At 40.9% G+C, this 23,500-nt stretch overlaps 1 protein-coding gene across 2 annotated transcripts in view; it reads left to right on the forward strand.

Moving 5' to 3' along the window:
• LOC128744175 (adipokinetic hormone/corazonin-related peptide receptor variant I) overlaps window positions 1–23,500 on the forward strand; it is a 126,687-nt gene that overhangs the window by 27,001 nt on the left and 76,186 nt on the right. For both annotated transcript variants that reach the window (XM_053840987.1, XM_053840988.1), the window contains one exon: window positions 7,416–7,643. In XM_053840987.1, coding sequence (XP_053696962.1) covers window positions 7,498–7,643 — 146 coding nt within the window. In that variant the 5' untranslated portion in view covers window positions 7,416–7,497. The remainder of the gene's footprint in view (window positions 1–7,415; window positions 7,644–23,500) is intronic.

The raw sequence follows: 23,500 nt of genomic DNA on the forward strand, positions 1-23,500 counted from the left end.
TTGTAAGATTTGTTTTCGCTAGTGACATTTTAAAGGACCGATGTCTTATGTCATGTATCATGTATCATGTTTTAATAAATAAATCAAAAATGACAAGCACTGGAAATCATATCGATCATATTTCCCATTCTCAAGCATGTTTATGGCGCATGTTTTCGACCTCATCTTGTTTTCCTAACCCTCTAACATTGTAAAAACGATGCGATCAAGCTAATGACTATCTTTTCATGAAAGTACATTCAAAAGAAGCTTAAGTTTTGATTTTCATGCAAAAATAATTATCTGCAGCCATGGAGGCAATGCTATGCTTACTGCCTTTGCATCTTCATGTGAAGAAGGAAGCAGAGCTCGGCGCACTACGGTTGCAAAGGAGTAAAACCATACTCGAAGGTGACCAAATCGGTCATCTTCGCATACTTCGGGAATTCAATCTGACACCCTTAGTAACTTCAGTCTCTGACTGCATGGAAGCCAGGCCCAATATGGACGTTCCATATGAGGTGATTGAAACAGATCGCTCAATGTGGAATAATGGAGGGCCAGATCTTCCATCTGGAACTATCTGTTTTTTTACAGATGGTTCAAAAATGGGGGCCTGCACAGGCTCCGGAGTCTACGGACCCGGCATCAGGGAAACTATCTCATTAGGAAAGTGGCCCACCGTTTTTCAAGCAGAAGTATATGCCATATACATCTGTGCGACAATATGCTTGAAACGAAAGTACAGGCATGCGAAAATCGGTATCTTCACGGACAGCCAAGCAGCACTACTGGCTCTCAAGTCCGCCAAATGCGTGTCCAAATTAGTTTGGGAGTGCAGCACAGCATTGAGGGAACTCTCCCGCCAAAACAAAGTTTTATTACTTTGGGTGCCCGGTCACTGCGGAATCGAGGGCAATGAATTTGCTGACAACCTAGCAAGACAAGGATCAGCTCAGCAATTTATTGGTCCTGAACCGTTTCTGGGCACCTCCACATCCGCCGTGAAAGGCGAACTGATGACATGGGAAAAGCTAGAAATAGCATCCCGTTGGAATCAAACACAGGGTTGTAGACAAGCTAAACAGTTTATCTGCCCAAACCCTGCAGTAGCTAAAAAACTACTCCATTTAACTCGTAGTGAACTACGCACGATCACGGGACTCCTAACAGGACACAGCCCCGCTCTTTATCATTTAAAGAATATCGGCAAGGTATCATCTGACACCTGCCGCTTTTGTAACTCTGAACCTGAAAGTTCAGCGCATCTGCTCTGCTATTGCGGAGCTCTTGCATTATCAAGGCACAACTTCTTAGGAAGTTTCCTTCTTACTCCATATCAGGTATGGAGCCTAAATCCCAAAACGGTCATTGGCTTTATAAACCATGTAGTACCGAATTGGGGCACAGGATTACAACTATTCCGCTCAACTCCATCAATGGGTATGAGCGATCCGTAAACTGTGTACAGCAATCGGGGCCTGCCACAAAAGACGATCATTAAGACTGTCGCAGTGGCCTTTTAACCCAATGCCCTTCTGGCATACAAAAAAAAAAAAATTATCTGCAGGAGCGCCAGCTAAGAAAAAGTTCAATTTCTCTTTTTCATATCTAATGCTCTATTCAGTAATTTTTTCAAATTCAGATATATTGCAAAATTGAAGCCAAGTAAACTAATAGTAAAATTTTGAGATTAATCATTTTGTTGTAGATATCCTTTCTTCAAAAGCGAAGTATAATAATAATTTTATTGAACTTTTGTTTTTCAAAGATGCTAACTTTTGAACGCATGGTAATAATATCAAAATATCAAAAAATCTGCTATGAACACATATTTGATATTGTCAATTCAAAACAAGTTTCGTATGTGGCTCTGAAGCCCGAAAGTTAAGGCCGTCTGTAGACCCGTTAGAGGGTTAATTTCAAATTCTTATATATAAAAGAGGAGCGTGAAAGTTCGACCGCGCATCACTTGAGAACGGAGCGTCCGATTTGCGCCATCTTTTTTTTTATTGTGTTTATTTTCCCCACCACTATGTTTTTACGACGTGAAAAATCGGAAAACTTACTTGAAAGATTAGAAATCTCAGAAAATCGGTTTTCCATATAAAATCCACAGCGCATTGCAAACGCCATAACAGTGTTTGCTGCGATCATCGTTTGATTTTTAGCAGCTCCGTTACCGTGTTCGTCGTCTGGTAAATAAACACGTGGTTGCCTTCATTGAAATCGCTACATGTAACAATGCTATTAACAATTTTTATGCTCTTGCAATTTCTAAAAATAACTTATCATTAAGTTACAACTTATTGATAAACCTAAGAACAAGCTTAAAACGTCAATAAAAAAAACTCGCTCATTTAATTAATTGGTTTATACATTTATCGAATTTATGAAACAAACACAAAACTGTTATATGTCTTTTTACATCGTATGCTTATCCAGAAGATCCAATACAGGTTTAAGCACTAAATTGACTAAATTGCCAGTTCCCGATCATCAAATGAAGAATACATGTCACATATGTAGTAAAATAGAGTTTCCAGCAATTCAGCAACAAATCTATTGTGAAAGTATTGATGTAAATGAAAATTTTACTACAGTTCATAATTAATTTGCGTTTGTCTATTCCTTTAAAGGTACCCCCTGATGTTATTAAAAAAAAGGTTTTAAAGCATCGTTTTCTAACTTACCTGCGATATTTCTGGACATTTTATTTCTTGAAGCTCTACTACAGATGTTACGGCAATTCACTTTCAATTCGCTTCAATTCACCTTCCACTATACGCGGAAAATATTGATTCTAGCGGAAATACACGCGGAAATCGTATTGATTCTTTCTTTTTTGATTTGAATGAGAAAACAAATTATATACACAGTTGTTGCTAGGTGATGTTTGTTTTTTTTTGTATTGTTTATGCAGGGAGAAAATCTTTATAGACAGCACCTTCACGGTGCCGAATAGGATTCACATGGTGCCAACATGCGCCTTCCTACTAAAAACTATCCTGCTGCCCGTTCCTGAACCTCTCCCGGAACTACCGTTAGGTTTTACTTCAGGAGGGAGAACGTGCCTAAGCCCTCCGACTTATTCGTTGCGTGTGTGGGGTCACACAACAACCTTGCCACTTCATACCGCCACTACCCTTCACCTAGGGCCTGGGCTGCCCAATCAGCTCCTTACTGACCCTAGCTAAGCTATGTCAGGCTCTGTCGTTGCAAACGTTCCCCGAGCAGGAGCGAAGAGCAAAATAATATGAAAACAATATCAAACTGTGTTATAATGGTATATTTTGTTATTGAATAGATATTGAGATACATTGATAACACATTTTGTTATTGAGTAGATATTTAAAACAGTGGTTGTAAGATGAGTTTAGTAACTGATTTTGTTTTCATATCTCATTTTGGCCTTAAAATGACATTCGATATATTTCATAAAAATTTTTTTTATTGATTAAAGAGATTTTAGATTATACATATTTTATAAAATGATTTTTTAATATCTCATATACTACTGCATTTGTTTTCCATACCTTAATAATACTAAAATATGTTGTTTTAAACTCTGAATACAGTAATGTTATTGCTTTGTTATTCAAATAACACAAGTAATTATTCTTTTGGCCTTGAAGGAGTAAAATTTTGATATTATTTTTTGTTATTTTACCAACTATGTCAGTCAAAACAAGACCAAATTTTGATATGAGTTATTCGATTTCCAATAACACATTTTGATATTATTTTGCTCTTTGCTCCTGCTCGGGTCTAGCCGTTGCAACTCCGTTATCACCACCGTTCCCGCTCTATCGACGGCACCCCATGCGCGCTGCTCAGCGCACATTCTCTGCACAAAGTTATCGGCGTTGGTGTCTTCCCCAACGACCGCAAGCATCACCCGCCGAGTGGTCGTGAAACGCGGGCAGTGAAAAATCACATGCTCCGCCGTTTCCTCGGCTACCGTGCAAACGGGGCAAAAGGGTGAGCCTACCCGCCCACGCGTATGTAGATACTTCTTAAAGCATCTATGTCCCGACAGAAACTGGGTAAGGAAAAAGTTTACCTCACCATGTCCTCTACCGATCCAGGACGATATGTTCTGGATCAGCCTATGGGTCCACCACCATGGTCGGTGCGATCCCATTCCGCCTGCCAACGTCTAATAGAGTGTTACCGTCGATATCGGCAACAAGGCATTGAATGGACATTCAAGGCATGCATTTAGTTTATTTTGATTAATTTAAATTCCAATTTGTTCTTTGTTTATTAATTTTTGTTTCTTTTTTGTTCAAATTTTGGTGGCTCATTCTATTTGTAATAGATTTAAGTTAAGTTAAGTACTAACCCTAAACTCAACATCCTGCTAAATAGTCACCCAGCCCAAAATAAGCTTGGAAGACTACGCATGAAGTCGACAATAATAAAGAAAATTGTACAGACCAGAAAAAAGACGGCAAAGAACCGCATTAAAATCTTCAACCCTGAAAACGACTAACATCTCTGCGGCGAGTTTCAGATCTATAGGCGAGTTCGACGCAACACCACTGTGTCCGGTGATCGACAGAGAAGGAGAATGTGACAGGGGGATAGAGAGTGATGACAGAGGAGCAAAAGAGTCATTCGTGGTTAGACCGATCAAGAGGCAGGAGCGTTGTTGCCTGTTCTCAAGAAAAAACCTAACAAGTGATTCTCTAATTTGACTACCGGTGAAAAGTTCCATCGCCGCGGGCAAAAGTCGATTCCGCGGTAGTTGAGCCGTTACGAAAGGAAAAACGGCCTGTAGTTGATCGGTCCACGTGTGATATTTCGTCCGGAGGAACAGCCTTCTTCTGACTTAGCTAGAGCCAACGGACGTATGCGACAGCAAGAGGAAAACCGTATTCATCTTGTAACACGTCTAGAGTCGCCATCGTGAATTCCTCATTTCGGTTCGCTCGCCAAGGGAGGATTGAAGCATCTCGGACAACATCTTCGGGCGGAGCCCGATTCCTGGAAGGTTTTGTCTCAACGCGGCCGACATTGGTCGGTTTCTTTATACCTGCTCCCATCACGGAAATCTCGTTCCGGCCGAGTAAGAAGCTATTTTGACCACGTGTCACCGGTGGCAGAGGTGGTGCTGGTGGCCGACGAACTACGCCACCGTCGAGTCACACGTGTTCGTCGGGAAGGACGAACGTTTCGGAGGGGAAGGCCCGAGGAGGTCTGGTTGAGCCTGGCCCCCGCTCTTCGACGCCAGAACCGATGAGTCCTTACTTCGTTCACGAGCGCCGTGGATAGAGCGACCGTCAGGACTTTAGAAGCTCGATCCACATTGTTCCAGCCAAGGTACGTCACACTCTCTCCCTCTCTACGTCTGCATGTTCCTGTCTACAGGGCCCCAACAGTTCCAGTCGGCCGCACCGTTCAAATGAAGCATGATCGCATATAAATATAAGTATTAAAATGATTTGCTTTGTATAACTTTTTCGTTACTGAGCCCTATGTCTGTCTTGCATGTGTATTTGGTGTTTTGTCTGCTCGATAGTCCGAGGTAAGTTTCTGGGAAGTGAGTCTCCTCCAGTACATTGGTGGGTAGCCGACCCTGTAACCAAGAGTCCGACCGAGCTAGTCGTTAGTTACAAGAGTTCAGGTGATGTTTGTTGCATTGCATTAAAAATGCGTAGGCTATCTACACGTAAAACAAAAGTACGCAATAGTTACGTTGTATGTAAAAATACTCACTTTTCAAATGCGTTTTCTACAGAACAGGAGAAGTGTGGAAAAATGTCATTACATGAATTTTGTACTTCCAGATACGTACTTTTATACCATGCATTCCGTTTTCGAAAATATGTGCAAACGAAAGGGTGAGTGAATGTTCTTAAATTTATATATTAATGCAATGTGGCAACTACATGAGGTTCAATAAGTTAGAATACAACTTTTCATCGTTGTGTAAGTGCGCATCATGTACATTCTGTGTATTGGTATTGGTGTCAGCTTTAGCCTTATTCTTATATATAGGCTAACCGACGCGCAAGGTGTCGACTCAATGTTATTTGTTACTTGTTTACCGCGCGCGATGTAGGAGTACCGCAACGTCGTAGTAAAGTTGTTTGCGAGAGTTGAGCGACCCGGCGGCATATTTCGGCGGTTGAAATCCTACGGAGCGAAGCGGAATTTCATCTATAACACCATCCGTCGGTACCGGGAGACGGGCTCGGCCAAGGACCGTGCTAGATCCGGGCGGCCGCGTTCGGAGAGGACGCCAGCAGCCATCAAGGTGGCGAGGGAGCGGGTTCGTCGAAAAATTGTTCTCTCAATCCGGAAGACCGCTGTTGACTTAGATATGTCGATCGGGACTGCCCACACCTTCATGGCGAAGGAACTGGGATACAAGCCGTACAATAAACGCAAAGTTCACGGCGTAACGGAGGCTACAACGCAGAAGGGGCTGGACAGAGCAAAACTGATACTTTCGTGGCACGCTGGTCAGGAGTTATTGTTTTCTGATGAGAAACAGCGCCGCGTCGGTGATGGTTTGGGTTGCCGTAACCAAGCGTGTAAAGCTTCCACTGGTGTTTATCGAGAAAAACGTGAAAATCAACGCCGCTTACAATAAGACCGAGGTTCTGGAGAAGGTTGTGGCCCCAGCACTTCGTGACCTCTACGGGAAAGATCATCACGTCTTTCAACAGGACGGCGCACCGGCCCACACGGCGAATATCGTCCAAGGATGTTATCGGGAGAATTTGACTGATTTTCTCAATAAGACTTTGTGGCTTCCCAGCTCCCTGGATCTTAATCCTCTGGACTTTTATGTATGGTTGTACATGCAGGCCAAGCAGAGCGAACATGAAGTGAGCACTATGGACCAATTTAAGAAGTTCATTAATAAGATCTGGGACGAGATGCCCATGGACCAGGTGCGTGCCACGTGTGATTCTTTTGAGAAACATCTCAAGCTCGTCATAAAGCACAAAGGGCTTCCACCAAATATCTCGTAAAGGTTCTCAATAAACACTGCTTCAATAAAAATTGGCTCGGAAAAGCATATCTTGTAATTGCATTTTTTAAAAACATTTTTAAAGTGTATTCGAACTTATTTAACACCCTGTACATGAATAAATATTTTAGGCGTCTAATGGTAGTTTTAGTAGACTGAAACATTACGCGGAGAAAGAACAGCGAGTTATAATTTCACCGAAAAAAGACAACAAAACCTAGAAATAATGCATGTACATTTGTAGTTTTACATCAACCCCGCTCTCGTGTCCCTAGCACAGACCTTCATACTTTTATCAAATTATTTTATTTATCCAATTTTTTAGCTACGCACGTTACTGTATTTCAAATTTAAGAGCTCTAATCAATAAAAAAAACGTTACTGTGATGAATTACCACAGATCAAATAAAAATAATATTATGCATACCTTTATTATTTCGTGTGCTTACAGGTTAACCATAATAGGGTCCGAAAATAATTAACGATTGTCGGATATGCGACAAATAGTACTACATTAAGCACATCAATCAACAATGTCTCATTCTCTTCTGGATCCTGGTATTCGAGAGCAGAGTGATTACATCAACTGGTCACATGGCAACGAAACAAGAAATGACACATTTCTAACCATTGATATGCAGTTTAATGCCGGACATCAACTGCAGATCATTGTTTACAGGTAGGATCAATTTGAGATTATTATTATTATTATTATTATCAGATTTTTGCACTTCTCAGCGATAATACTGAAAACTTTCACCTACCCGGGCTATCCGTTTGGCCAAAAGATTAGGTCTGACAGCCTGCATTAACATGCTCAATCGATTCCCCTACACTATTGCACTGACGGCAACGATCTCCTATATTTTTTTGCAATATACTGCCGGTACTCGCATATCAGTCCCATTTTCTATGGAGTATCCTATATAAATGGGACTGTTATGTGAGTAGCGGCAGTATATAGCTGCGGCAGTTCTTCGTGGCAATTACCCAGCCCTGGATGACTACCATGATACCTTCTGTCTTTGAATAGCGATCAACTCGTACCAATCACGTAATTCATGCTGCTTTATCGATGTATAACTGTTTTAACTAATGGAGGTGCATCTTGGGCAGTTCTTTTTGCTTCCACGTTGTGATCTTTTCCACTACTGTTTTAAGAACGCAATCCAACTGCTAGTCTCACTGCGACAGATCCAGGGCGCTGAGCCCGTGGATTGTCTCACAAACAGTGCGGTAGATTACATGGCGGTTCTGGCTTTCTCTGAAGTATCTTCGCAACTATTGAATCTGTGTATGTATATTTGTACGGGGGGGAATCCACCAACAGTTCAAGGTCCTGCCAGTGTATGTGGGTAGACTTACAGTAGATCCAAATTTTATTTGATTGAATTTCACACTAAAGCTGCTGTAGAAGGACCAAACAGTATTGGGCGGACCCACAAGCAGAGACATTTGTGTGCATTCCGGGATTATAAGAATTTGCTTCCCCATTAGGATCTCTCCATGTAACAATCAATTTCGCTGCAACAGCTTTAACCCACGTGATGGTTTGTTTGTTCGAAGAGTGCAACATAAATATGGTTTCAAACCTTCAGGAGCTTCCTCCTAGTGATTCCGGTTGACTCCTCACTCCATCCTCCAGCCTTCCACTCATATGATGCCTCTGTATTTATGAATTTATCATGTAATGCATATAATCAATTTATCGCATGATGTACCGTGACCGCTCCTAATTCTGCGCAGCTCCTAATTCTGCGCATTTTTCTTTATATAAGTATTTTTTAACATTGTGCATAACTATGATCATTGTGTTATTTTTTTATAAATGTCTGTTGAATATTACATCATTATTCACAAACGGGCCATAATATTTGAGAGCGAAATAATTTAACGTGAAACTGAAAGTATTTTATATGGCAGAAAGCATCGTCGTTAGCACCAACGCTAAGATTGTCCTTCTAGAAAATTAACAAATTAATGATCGAAATTCTTTGCAATGATCAAATTACCCAGCATAATTAGAAAGAATAATTAGTTTTAGTCATGTTTTAGACAAAAAGAGTGATTGCATGCATTATTTTCCTTTCAAAAAGGCGATGCAATAATGCGCAGAGTTAGGCATAGATTTTTTATCCATATTCCAAATTCTGCGCAGTAATGTATCCTACGAAGAAATCGTGAAAGAATACGCAACGTCACCCAAATGGCTGAGGTATAGAGGCATGAAAATTCAAGTAGAATCTTTAACTTGCATTGATTGGAGTCCTGTGCTGTGTCTCGGGGTCCGAACCTACGAGCGCCAATTCATGAAACCATGTCTTCTATTTTTTTTAATGTCCAACCTCATGGGGCTGTCAGAGAGTGGGGCAGTGGTTTCTGTATGAAAACACAATTCTTAGTATTAGACTAAAGTGTAATGTTTAGTATGCAAAAAACCCGAATCAATTCGCCCTTCACGTAATCGAGAATAATATATTTAAAATGAGGCAATCAAAATGATAACAATATTCCTATGCCACCCGGACAGCACAAGAAGGCCGGATCATGGATTTAATTATGGTAATGTCTAATGCCGAATTTTTTGGTGTGCTTTCAGCGTATAAAGACATAAACAGCATGGCAGGAGTATTTATTTTCACTTTCTGGGTGCGCAGAATTAGGAGCAAACATGCGCAGAATTAGAAACATGGGCAAGAAAGTGCGCAAAATTAGGCACCGTGGATAAGTTTACAAAACGAAAAATATACTCAATTGTTGGTCGACTTATAATTCCCATATTTTTTACCCGATATTAAAGACCGTAGCACTACACGTTGCTGATATCCACGTTGTTAATTTAAATCTAGAATACTTAGAATAGCGAAAGAAACAGAAAAATGTCTGCGCAGAATATGGTACGTTCACGGTATAATGAAATGAAATTGATATGGGTAAAAATAGAACTAGTTCACCAACAGTCCTTTGAAACAGATATAGTTGCATCATTTGAGTTTCCATCAGTCCTACATGTACATCAGCCCAACAATATCCATGTACATTATTAGAAAGTTTTACGGTCAATGTTTTTATTGTATAGTTGGTGTTTGAAAAGCTATAACGAAATAAATAAATTGGAATATATATTGGGACTTCCCGATCAAGAGGACCTAACAAAATTATAACAGATCTTGTTATTTTGTTATCAAATTTTCTAACAACAGTTGTTATTAATTTGATATATTTGATCATATTATAACAACCGTTGGTATAAATTAGCCTCCGTAAGTGGTAAAATATCAAAAATTATAACAAACTGCCTCTAATTAATACCTGATTCATTACAAACCATGTAATGATTTTATCTTAATTGTAACACATTGTGTTAAAGGTTAATTGTCAACATTTCAAGATATTCCAAAAATAACATAGCTAATAAAGATATATTAGTAAGTATTAGTAACTGTGAAGTGACGCATTTAATATACTTAATATTAATATTTAAAATGATGATGGTAATTAAAATAAGTCTTGCAAGTAAGCATTGCAACTCCTAGCTTAGCTACTCAATCTTAAGGAAAGAGCAATGCCGGGTATGACCACGTGGAGGTGCTAGGTAGGAACATGAGATGGCTAGAGCTATGTTGGACGCATCTTCATTTCCTTCTCACTTTCATACCCATCTACGCAACTATTGGATCTGTGAGGCACGAAATGCCTGGATGTCAATCACACCATTCCTGCTTCAATAGGTGGTAAGGCAATTCTTTCTGTGGCCGATTTTGGGTGGTGCGAAAGGTGTTTTGCACGCGATGCTCGTAATGACCTCCCAGTTGGTGTCGAGGTATGATGCTGGCCTAAAAAGCCAGTCGTCGTATGTTTGAATCTCGGCTGGGAGAGACTGTAAGAGTCAATAGGATCGTAACAACTGGCCCTGAAATTGTCCTGTACTCTAACAGCTGGCTGCGAAGTCTGTCGTATAAAAAACAGAACGTCAAATTTCGATAACGGAATGTAGCACCTAGGCTTTGCTTTGCTCGTAATGCTCGTTTGATGGCCTCCAAATCCGTTTTGGGCCATTTTATCACCTCGAAGCTCAACATACGTCAACAATAGCATAGTAAATGCGTTTAAGGCTTTAATCTGGCTGCTGGCAGAGAGAAAAGTCTTCATAATATGGTTTATTTCTTAATCGCAGTGTGGTTGCAGCAACGCCAGGTATTGATGTGACTGCCCTTCAACCACACTCCTAATCTCCTCCCTAGGGTTGATGCGGAAACTTTCGGCGGCCAGAACTTTACCCCGACGAATATTGACTAGTCGACATTTGTCGATGCCTAATTCCATCCGGATATCGTTGCTCGTCGTCGAACGTCGAAACAACTTGCAACAATTGATGCAGGTGCTTCTTCGTTTCCTCAAACAACTTCAAATCGTCCATGTAGAACATGTAGGTCATTTTTGTAGACGTTGTCCCAATTTTTAATTTGTAGCCATAGCAGATTCGGTTAAGTGATCAAGCAAGAAGGTTCATTGCAAGACAAAACCATAACGTACTAAGGGTGTCACCTTGGAAGATCCCCCTTTTTGCTGAGAATTCTGTACCGCATGTACTCTTGTGCATTCTTACGGCAGCCTTTCTGTTTTTCTTTCATCAGTCCGTTGGCATCATAAGGCTCCTACACTTTGGTACTTTCACTTTACGTATTTTCTCGCCTCATCGCGGAACTCTTAACCACGCGACGTGGCACAGAAACTATATGGCGATTTATACGATAAACTGCTTAACTTGTGATCAGCGCAATCGAAGAATACGTCCGCACGTATTAGGGTTAGTGACCTAACAATCGCGCAAAAAGTCGTAAACGAACATGACGTGAAGCATGAAATGAAGTGTGAAGGGAAGAAACACGAATTACGAATTACGCTAGAAGACGGTAGTGCCGAAGTGCGTGTCTATGACCACCCTGAAGATATATCGGTAGAAAAAGTTGTCGAATTCCTAAGTGTATTCGGCGAAATAATTTCTATCCGTGAAGTGTCATGAGGTGATAGCATATACCAATAAAACTGAAGGCATACCTCTCGGCATATGATCTGTCCGGATGATAGTTAGACGGAACATCGACTCCTGGGTCAATACAGGGTGCTCCACCTTTTATGTCGCTATGTTAACGCTGTATAACTTTCGCATTTACCAATCGATTTCTTTCATTAGATATGTTTTGGAAACGCCATTTCAGTACAATTTTCGCCATGTATCGCTTCACACCGAAAGAACGCGGCCAAACAGTCGCTCGAATGGTTGACGCTGAGCCTAATTTTTGGAATACAATTTTAATGACTGACGAGGCCAATTTCAACCTCTCTGGCGGTGTTAATAAGCAAAATTGCCGCATTTGTGGAACGAAGCATCCTCAAAGGATTCACGAAATGCCCTTGCATGGCCGGAAAATAACTGTGTGCCGGGATTTGTGCCAAAACCATCATTGGTCCTTATTTTTTCCAAGAAAATGAAACTGTCGATGGAAATCGATATCGGTGGATGTTGACTCATTATGTCTGCCAACGAATGCGCGAAAAAGTTCTAGAAGGTTACTATTTCAACAGGACGGTGCACCATGCCACACTGCGAATTCAGCAATTCAATTTCTGCAACGAAAATTTCCGGGACGTCTGGTGTCAAAAGGAGGATACTGACTGGCCACCCACATCACCTGATTTACCACGTCCTCGTGCCAGCAAACACAGACAACGCAAGTTTGCTCGCCGTCTTTCCTAACACCGCCACAAGCCATCATAGATCCTAGTTTTGCGCCGCAAATATAGGATGAGAACGAAAATCACATCAGAGCAGATGCGATTCTTGTGCACGCTAATAACACAGGTCTGCATCAAAAAAACTGCATAGAATTTTTCAACTGATTCTTATAGATTTTTGTACACTGAATTCAGAAAAAATTATAAAAATTGTCCATCACGTCACGTTTTCATGTAATACTTGTTGAATAATCTTGAAAGTTGGTTTTAGACATAAAAACGCCAGAAATATCCCGGATGTAAATTACATTAAAAAATTGATTTTTACATCAGAATTGTATTTAATGTAAACCCTTCCATGTTTTGGAAGAAAACCAATTCGATGGAGAAGCTAAGGAGAATATTATTTTAAAGCAAATTTGGTGCGTTCAAATACACCCACTTGCGCTCAGTCGACTGTACTGCCTTATAGAAGCAAATTTGATAAAAGTCATGAATGAAACATTTGTAGAACTGAATGCAATCTACAATCTTTCTGAATTGAGAACTCCATTACTTTTGTATTTACGTGGTAATCGTATTGTAACTTCATCCTTAGCTCAAACAAACGTTCTATTTATAAAACAAGGCTTAAACGCCGTCTTTATTATAAATGGAAAAAATAATGCACTACTCTATTCAACAAAATTGTAGGCTATATTCAGCTCTACAAATGCTTCTTACTTATCTTTTACAGATTTTGCTTCTGTGAGGCACAACAGTTGAATTTGCGTAAGTGAGCGTACCTGAGTACATGACCCCGTGTTGAAGGACAAAAAAAGAATAAAGATAAAAATTTCAGTCCAGTAGTATTTTTCCTGTATTTATTAAGTAAAAATTTACTGAAATAACAGAAAAAGATTTCATTTAGGATTTTTAATACGAATCTGTGATAATAATTTTTCCTTCTAATTTGTGACTTTTCCATATAAGAAGCATAATTTGCAAAAAATATGAACGTGATGGAGAAAAACGGAAATCAGTTTTGGATTCAGCACCCCAAAAAACATATGATTCACCTAAAATATCTCATGCATCTGAAAAATTTTTTATTTTTGCAGACCTGTGTAATCGAAGCCGATGAAGGCCACACGGTAAAAAAACACGTCGAAATTGCGAAGAGGACATAAGGGAAGAAAAGTAAAATCTAAAATGGCTCTCACTTAGTACAATATCTCGTCGAACAACATCGGTACCATCACGAACCCCACAAAACTGAACGCGCTCCGAACTTTCGTCAACAGCCAAAGTCTTGACATCATATGCCTACAAAAAGTAGCCAACGAACAACTCATTCTGCCTGGTTACGGAATTTATTTTAATGTAGACCAAGCAAGAAGAGGCACAGCTATCGCTGTAAAACAACACGCCCAAGTTACCCATATCGAAAGAAGTTTAGACTCTCGACTTTTATCGCTGAGAGTGCAAAATACAACGATCTGCAACGTCTACGCTCCCTCTGGTTCCTCGCAACGATTTATTAGAGAGAACTTCTTTAGTAAGACACTTCCATACTATCTTCGTCACTGTACTAAGCATATCATCCTAGTTGGTGACTTTAACTACGTAATTCAAACATGCGATTCAACCAGCCCAAATACCAACCCCGCCCTCAAAACTGCCGTTCAACAGCTGCAAATTCATGACGTATGGGAAAAACTCTGCCCAGATGAGTCAGGATACACGTACATTTGTCGAAACGCACGATCGCGCCTTGATCGCATCAATGTCAGCGGAGGATTGCGTGAACAGCTACAAGCGACTCATGTCCATGTCTGCTCATTCACTGACCATAAAGCCCTTATACTCCAGCTCCATCTCCCAAATCTAGGACAAGAATATGGCTCTGGCTTCTGGTCCCTTCAACCCTACCTTTTAATCGACGAAAATACCACAGAATTTCAATACAAGTGGCAATCGTGGACCCGGCAGCGTAGAAACTATAACTCATGGATGGAATGGTGGCTTATGTTCGTCAAACTGAAAATTAAAACCTTCTTCAAGCGGAAATCTCGAGCCGTATTCGATGAATTCCATCAGCGTCTGTACAGCGAACTCCAGCTAACCTACGAATGCTACTACCAGCGCCCAAAAACGTTCACTACCATCAACCGGTTAAAAGGCGAAATGCTAGCGCATCAACGAAGCTTTTCTCAAATGTTTATGCGGATAAACGAAAGGCACGTAGCGGGAGAGCCCATGTCTATTATACAACTTGGCGAGAGGCAAAGGAAGCAAACCATCATCATGCAGCTGCAGACGGAACAAAACGGAGAAATCACATAGCACCGCGCGATCGAGGAGCATATGATCAACTACTTCTCAACTATTTACTCAGAAGATGTCAGAGAAGACAACGACAGCACATTTGAATGCGCAAATGTAATCCCACGCAACAACCCAGCAAACGAAATCTGCACGAGTGGTATTACGACTGCAGAAATCTAGTCTGCAACAGTAACAAGTGCACCTCGGAAATCTCCTGGCTCCGACGGCATCCCGAGAGAATTTTACCACCGCATGTTCGATGTCATCCACCGCGAAAAAAACCTGCTAATGAACGATGCACCATCCGTTTATGGACGGAATTATCGTACTAGTGAAAAAAAAATGAGGAGACCGTTCGGCCCAATCATATCGTCGGCTCTCGCTGCTCAACAGTGACTAGAAGATCTTCATACACAAAATCAGACTACAGCGTGTGATGAGAGAACATCACATTTTGGATATGAGTTAATTTTTTTTCATAAAATCAATTGTCTGTGGGTTCTACAGCCTGAAAAACTCGAAAAATGAGTGTACGAGTTGAGTTAATGCCTCTAACACGAAACAGAAATGAAAATTCGAACAACGGAATTTCCGAAAATCGACCGAAAATTTTTGACGTAGGACTACGTCTTACGGCAAGTTTTGAGATAGGGTGTCATTCCAAAAAATCGAAAAATGCGAGCGTCACGAAAAATGAAAGGTTTTGAGCGCTAATAGCTCAGCGGTTTTCCGATCGATTTTCAATATTCTTACACCAATCGATCGGAAAATCTTCTAAGAATTGACCCAAATGAAGTAAAGTATGCATTCTTGATGTTGAACTATTGAAAAATTGAAAATAATGAACCTATGTTTTACCAGAAGTCTCGCTTCGTGATTGGTTGGAAGATTCTTTACGATGATCTAAACCTATACCAATTTTATATCTGTGCCTGGGAAGTAAGCCAAAAAAAGTAACAGTTTCCTCATTTCAACAAGATTTCTTAACACCGCGGTTCAACCTAGACTATTTTGATGTCCTTGCTTGGGAAGTACGCCAGAGAGAGTAACAAAGCCCCCTCGTGCCAACAGATTTCTTACGAACGCGATTAAACCTAGTCCAATTTAATGTCTGTGTTAGGGAAGTGTCCCAGAAAAAATGACATAAGTTCGTTGTCGGCGAACTTGATATCTGTGTTGGAAAAATGTGCTGCAGCTGTAGTGTTCGGTTATAATACGACTCTGTATGAATATGCATGCTTGCCGTTTCATTAGAAGTGTAGTGAAAAGATGTGCTGTTGATAAAATAGGATTGAATTGGTAAAATCCCTTCAACGTGGGAAATATGGATAATAAAAACAATTTTTAATTTCAGTAAGGTAGCAGGAAAGCAATAGTTTGTGTTCTTAATTTTGTTAAATTGTTTTCAAATTCACATTTGAGAATTGAACGTATGCAATGTTACTACTTTGATAAATGTTACATACAACGCATGTAGCATGTATATATGCTGCATATAGCATGTATACATGAAGAATCGAATGATTACAAGCATGAATAGGGCAACCAACCTATTTTGGACCCCTTCAGCAGCTGTACATAATTTGGACACTTCCATTTGATTTTGCTGTAAGTGTCCAAATTATGTACAGCTGTTGAGGGGGTCCAAAATACGTTGGTTACCCTACTATACCCAACTATGTTACTATTACTACAAAGAGACTTACGTAGTCCTGCGTCACCTATATATGCGGTCGTGTCTTGTACACAACCCCTATGATTTTTCTTTCGTTTTTGTCTTTTTTCGTAGATTTTCGCATCGAAAATAATAACGTATATATTAAAAGCAAGAATAGATTTGGTTTTCATGTTTAAACTTTAAGTGAAAATGCCTCAAATCCATATTTTTTTTTGCTCGATTAAAAAAAACTCTTTGTTTTTTTTTTCGACCCCCCCCCCCCCTTCAGTGGCCCAACACCGGAAGGACAAAAACTTTATAAAATATTTGTAATGGCCTAAGCAAATAAGAAAAAAAAGCAAAATTAATCTGGTTTAATCTAAAGGCACATTGCGCGGTTGTGGAAGCACATAAATAGTATATAATACAACACAGAATACAGAATACGAAAGTTGAGTGAACGAAAAGTCAAACCTATTTTCACAATAAAATTCCACTATCAGTTTTAATTCAACAGATACACTTTTCACCTTCTACTTGAAGGCTTCATAAATGTCTGTTTTCGACCTGTTTCGAAGCTTCGATTTTTCTTTCGTTCAATAATATAATTTAGTTTTTCCTAACAGTGATGCCAACTCTTCAGTTTCACTAGTATAGGAACACTGTCACTCCATATCAATATAATATTGATATCAGATTTAACTATCTGTATTAATAGTATTATAGGCGAAAAAATAAGCGGCGTTCTAACAGTACGCGTAATAATCTCTATGTGAGATATTAGTTGTTGCCGCTTTCTCTGAAAATTTTGTATTCGTGTTTCAAAGACTATACCACTTCACTATACCAACAGTCAGACTACGATTCATCCGTTTGCGACATATACTTACTTTACTTTAGTGGCAACGGTCCGTTACCGATCCTGCGCCGAACGAATTATAGTCCTCCAGTACCGTCGGTCCTGGGCTGCCGTTCTCCAATCCCCACGAACACCAGCTGAACGTGCATCGTCTTCGACAGCACACACCCACCGGGTGCGGGGTCTGCCTCGGAGTCTACGGCCTCTTCCTGGTTCTCTGCTGAAAATAGTTTTGGCTACTCTTTCATCGGGCATTCTGGCCACGTGTCCAGCCCACCGCAGCCTGCCACATTGCACTACCTTCACTATATCAGCATATTTGTATACTTGGTACAGCTCGTGATTCATGCGTCTGCGCCACACTCCATTTTCCATTTTGCCACCAAGTATAGATCGCAGAATTTTACGCTCAAAAACCCCAAGCACTCGCCGATCAGCTTCCTTTAGCGTCCATGATTCGTGTCCGTAAAGGGCCACCGGGAGGATTAGTGTTCTGTAGAGCGCCAGTTTTGTGCGAATTTGCAAACTACGGGACTTCAGCTGGCTACGTAATCCGTAGAAAGCCCGATTCGCGGCTGCAACTCGTCGTTTCACTTCGCGGCTTACATCGTTGTCACATGTCACGAGTGTACCAAGGTATATAAATTCCTCCACTACTTCATATCGTTCCCCATCTAACTCCACCTCGGCACCAACACCACTTGAGCTCCCACGTTCCCTACCAGCAACCATGTACTTCGTTTTGGCGGTATTAATGGTAAGTCCCAATCTCGCTGCTTCCCTTTTAAAGGGCCTAAAGGCCTCTTCTACTGCTCTACGGTTGATTCCGATGATATCGACGTCATCCGCAAAACCAAGAAGCATGTGAGATTTCGTGATGATAGTTCCATTCCTTTCCACGTTTGCTCTTCGTAATGCACCTTCCAAGGCAATGTTGAATAGCAGGTTAGAGAGTGCGTCCCCTTGCTTCAGTCCATCCAACGTCACGAAAGCAGCTGAGGTCTCACCCGCTATTCTAACGTATGATTTGGATCCATCCAGCGTCGCACGAATCAGCGTAACTAGTTTCGTCGGAAAACCATGTTCTAGCATTATCTGCCACAGCTCATTTCGTTTAACTGAATCGTACGCCGCTTTAAAATCCACAAACAGATGGTGTGTCTGCAAGTTGTACTCCCGGAACTTGTCTAGCAACTGGCGCAGGGTAAACATCTGATCCGTCGTGGAGCGACCCTCACGAAAACCCGCTTGGTACTCGCCGACGAAGGACTCCGCTAACGGTCTCAGTCTGCAGAACAGGATACGGGAAAGCACCTTGTAGGCAGAATTGAGCAATGTAATTCCTCGATAGTTTTTACACTCCATTCGATGTCCCTTTTTGAAAATTGGGCAAATGAGGCCATCCAACCACTCCTCCGGCATTTGTTCTTCCTCCCAGATCCTGACAATGATCCGGTGGATTGCTTCGTACAGCCGCTCGCTCCCCGCTTTTAGAAGTTCAGCCGGGATACCCGAGCAGGAGCGAAGAGCAAAATAATATAAAAACAATATCAAAATGAAGTATAATGCTATATTTTGTTATTGAACAGCTATGGAGATACATTGATAACACATTTTGTTATTGAGTAGATATTTAAAACATTGGTTGTAAGATGAGTTTAATAACTGATTTTGTTATCACATCTTATTATGACCTTAAAATGACATTCGGTATATTTAATAAAAATCTTTTTTATTGATTAAAGAGATTTTAAATATTTATATTTTACGAAATGATTTTTTAATATGTAATATGCTACTGCATTTGTTATTCAATACCTTAATAATAGTAAAATATGTTATTCCAAACTCTGAATACAGTCATGTTATTCTCCTGCTCGGGTACCGTCCTTCCCAGCAGCCTTACCGTTTTTCAGCTCACTGATTGCCTTCTTAACCTCTTCCTGTGTTGGTGGCTCCACAGCTTGACCATCGCTTACAATTTCTATCCTGTCCCTGCTGATCTCCTCATTTACCTCTCCATTCAATAGTGTCTGGAAGTGCTCCTTCCACCTGGCTGCTACCGCCGTTTTGTCGGTAAGCAGGTTGCCAGCACTATCATTGCACATCACAGGCATGGCAAAATTCCTGCTTCTCACCGTTTTATAGAAACTCCGTGTGTCGTTGCTGGCGTATCGCTCCTCTGCGCCGGCAAGCACGTGCTCCTCGTACTCGCGTTTCTTTAGACGATGGATTCTTTTTTCCGCAGCTCTAGTCTCTCTGTATCTCTCTCTGTTTTGACGCGTTGCCGCAGTGAGCATGCGACTCCTGGCCTGGTTCTTTTCGTCTGTCACTCTCTGGCATTCGGCATCAAACCAGCTGTTACGCTGTCTTCCACGCGTCGTGCCTACCACCTCTCTCGCTGTTGTTTGGATGGCACCATGGATGTTCCTCCACAGCCCATTTATATCTTCTTCTTCTACCTGCTGTTCTGCGATTCGCTGGTCAAGCTTCCTGGCGTACTCCACTGCAACGCCGTCTGCCGTTAACCGCTGGATGTTGAAACGCAGCGTCCTTTCAGTGCGAGCTTTCGCCGTGTTCGACAGCCTTGCGCGAATCTTACTCACTACGAGATAGTGGTCAGAGTCGATATTTGGTCCACGAAAAGACCGTACATCGATAACATCCGAAAAGTGTCGACCGTCAATCAAGACATGATCGATCTGAGAGCTAGAGTCTCCATTTGGATGCCTCCAGGTTTGTTTCCGAATATTCAAACGTGGAAAGTAGGTGCTACAGATGGCCATCCCTCTGGCCGCGGCAAAATTTATGAGCCTCAGACCGTTATCATTGGTCGACAGATGCAGGCTATGTCTTCCAATAACTGGACGGAAGAATTCCTCCCTCCCGATCTGCGCGTTTGCATCTCCGATGATGATTTTCACGTCGTGTTTTGGGCACTCTCCATAGGTCCTCTCAAGCTTGTCGTAAAACTCGTCTTTAGCATCATCGGATTTATCATTTGTCGGTGCGTATAAGTTGATTAGGCTATAGTTGAAGAATTTGCCCTTAATCCTCAACACGCATATACGGTCATCTACGGGCCTCCACCGGATAACTCGTTGCTTTTGTTTTCCCAACACTACGAAACCGACTCCATGTTCAGCTTTCTTACCGCCACTGTAGTAGATGTGGTACTTAAAAGAAGTGCCTGCAATAGGGTCTACTGCACGGAACTCCCTTTCTCCGGAATTTGGCCACCGAACTTCCTGAATAGCAGCGATCTCCACTCCGAGTTGATGCAGCTCTCGAGCAAGCAAGCCAGCCCGTGCCGGTTCATGGAGAGTTCGGACATTCCAGGTACCAAGTTTCCAATCGTTATCCCTTAATCGTTTCCTTGTCCCTTGCCGTGTCCTATACCGATTGTTCCGTCCTGAATTTCTTTGTTCGTTGTTCGTGGTAATTGAGTTTTCGGTATACTACCTCACCGGGGTCGCGATACCTACATCCCGCTGATGGGTCTGCCATCTTAGGTATAGCTTGCGGGATACAGCATTTCATATTCAGCCGCCCGTTACGAGACAGACGCTGTGTGAGCCGCCCCTCACCTGGAGAACAGGCGCTCTAGTTCGCACCTCCTAGCTTAGCTGCTTCAGTAAGTACATGAAGCATTTCCGGGTAAGGCCATCGACCGTCATCATTTGACTTAGATCTGCGTGGAGGCGCCAGGTGGGAGCTTGAGAGAGCCAGAGCTATGTTTGACGCTCCTTCCAGGTAACTCTCTCCATTTCATACCCCGTTTGCGACATATATACTAAGGATATAGCAAGGAGTTGTTGTCATGGAAAAGAACCGAGCGACAGAATAGGGGAAACTATAAAAAGATTGGCCACACGAGCAAGTCTGCAGCAACCCGGTAACAATGTGACAGCTCCCATACTAATCAAACGTAGCTAAAACTGCTGGTTCATGGTTCACAACAAATGTTTGAAAGCGGCGTAAATATCGAAGAAAGAGTTTATTATCATTTGTTTTGGCAAAAAAATCCCTTGTGCATATAAGATCTGAATTGGTTTATTATTTCAATAGAGTATTTTACAAACTGACAACATTATGTCAAGTACCAAAACGTTTCCGTGGTAATGACAATAGCAGCATAACTGGTTCTTCTGTCATAATAACATGCTCTATTTAGTTTTGTCATGTAACAGAGTGTTTGTACAACTGCAACGATCTCTATTGCTTGGATTTACTCTTAAATTTTGCTTAACTTGTTCTGTAATGACAAAAGCGATCCGGCAATCATGAAAGAGCATTTCATTTTGAATTGCGCAGCGGATAACTTTCAATGAAACACGCAATATTTAAATACTTTAGAGCAGACAACTCGTACACAAGAGTGACAATCTTGTAATAAATACCGCTTTTTATCTTGTAAACAAATCAATCAAACAACCCACCAAGAATTCAAACAGTTTTACCGAAAACATGAAATAATGCTGAAATAATCAATACGCACTTTTCAAATGGTTGTCCAGACAGCTTTTTGCGTTCACATTTAACGTAACAAAAATTATCATTTCCTTTGGAAATTGAAGGTGCGTCAATTTTGACCGGCACGTAAAAACGATCGTCGCGACATTTTTGACACTGGCGGGTGTTATGGGAAACTGTTAATAACTGTCACTTTGTTACGGGGTAGGTCTGCAGGGTGTATCCTTACAGTACAGATACCCAAACAACTTCAGGACTAGACGCTAAATAATTGTACCGTCATCCGGGGCGAGATTGTGCCAAAAAAGCATATATTTTTGTTCTTTAGCTCAGTATACACACAATTTAGGAACTAAGTTGATTTTAAACCTGTCAATATATACTAAATTGTTCAATTGACAACTACCGTAGAGATGGTTTAGTTACAATGAAATTTAATTTTACTGGAAGTGCATGAACTTTGGCAAAACATAAAGTTAGGCCAAAAACCTAAACAGTGAACATTAGCATGTTTATAAACAATACACATAAATATCAGTATAAAGTAGTTCATATGGGGCCCTCCATGAACTAAGTGGACTATTAGGGGCAGGGGATCGGCCAAAAACAACGCATCATACAAAAAGTATGGACGAAAATAACCCGGAGAGGTCTGAAATAACTAAAAATGAGTTCGTAGTCAATGGGCAGCCTTTATAGAGCCAGTAGCGCTTCTAGGGTTAACAAGGGGAAGATATATGAAGGGGTGTATCCTAAGGGGGCATACCTATTTGATCATTTAACAAAAGTAACCATTACTTCGTTCGAGAACCCGCGGCCGCAGAACATGTGGCCTACCCCACTCCCCTCTCCACTCCTTTAAACTGGCAGTTTGTACACGGTATAGTATATTCGTCTTATATTAGAGTGTTTATTCAAAGTATCTGAAATTTCTAGAGAAAAAGTAAAAATTAGTTTAAATTATTTAGCAGACCTATGATGCTGTTTGCTCCAAAATGGATTATGCAATCTAATCTGTCGAAATATTGTGCTCAATAGTAAAGAATGTAAGTGTACTGACGTATTTTTGTTGTGTATGTGAAATCCACAAATTGGATCGATCATTATGGCTTGGCACAATCTCACCCCCGTGTAGCTCGAAAAGTACAAAGTTTCGAAAATTATTATTTTCGTAGTAAAAACTTATCCAACGCATAATAACCTTTCAATACATTGTAAATGATTAGTTTATATACCTTCAAAATAGCAAGTTGATGCGATATCTTGATTGGGTTGGTTTATGCGGGACATTTTTTACAAGCGTCATTTCCGAGTATTTTTGATCGCGAACTTTGAAACCCTGTTTAGGCTAACTAGTTTGCTAATATTATCTGTGCTCCATTCTAAGTTATGAATAAATATATTATGTGCATCATTATTTTGAATTTAGGTCACCCGTTTCTACAGATATAATAAATTTTTACAAATAAACATTTTTGGTTTTTGGCACAATCTCACCCCG

Source organism: Sabethes cyaneus, chromosome 3 (assembly GCF_943734655.1).
Source record: "Sabethes cyaneus chromosome 3, idSabCyanKW18_F2, whole genome shotgun sequence".
NCBI classification, from domain to species: domain Eukaryota; kingdom Metazoa; phylum Arthropoda; class Insecta; order Diptera; family Culicidae; genus Sabethes; species Sabethes cyaneus.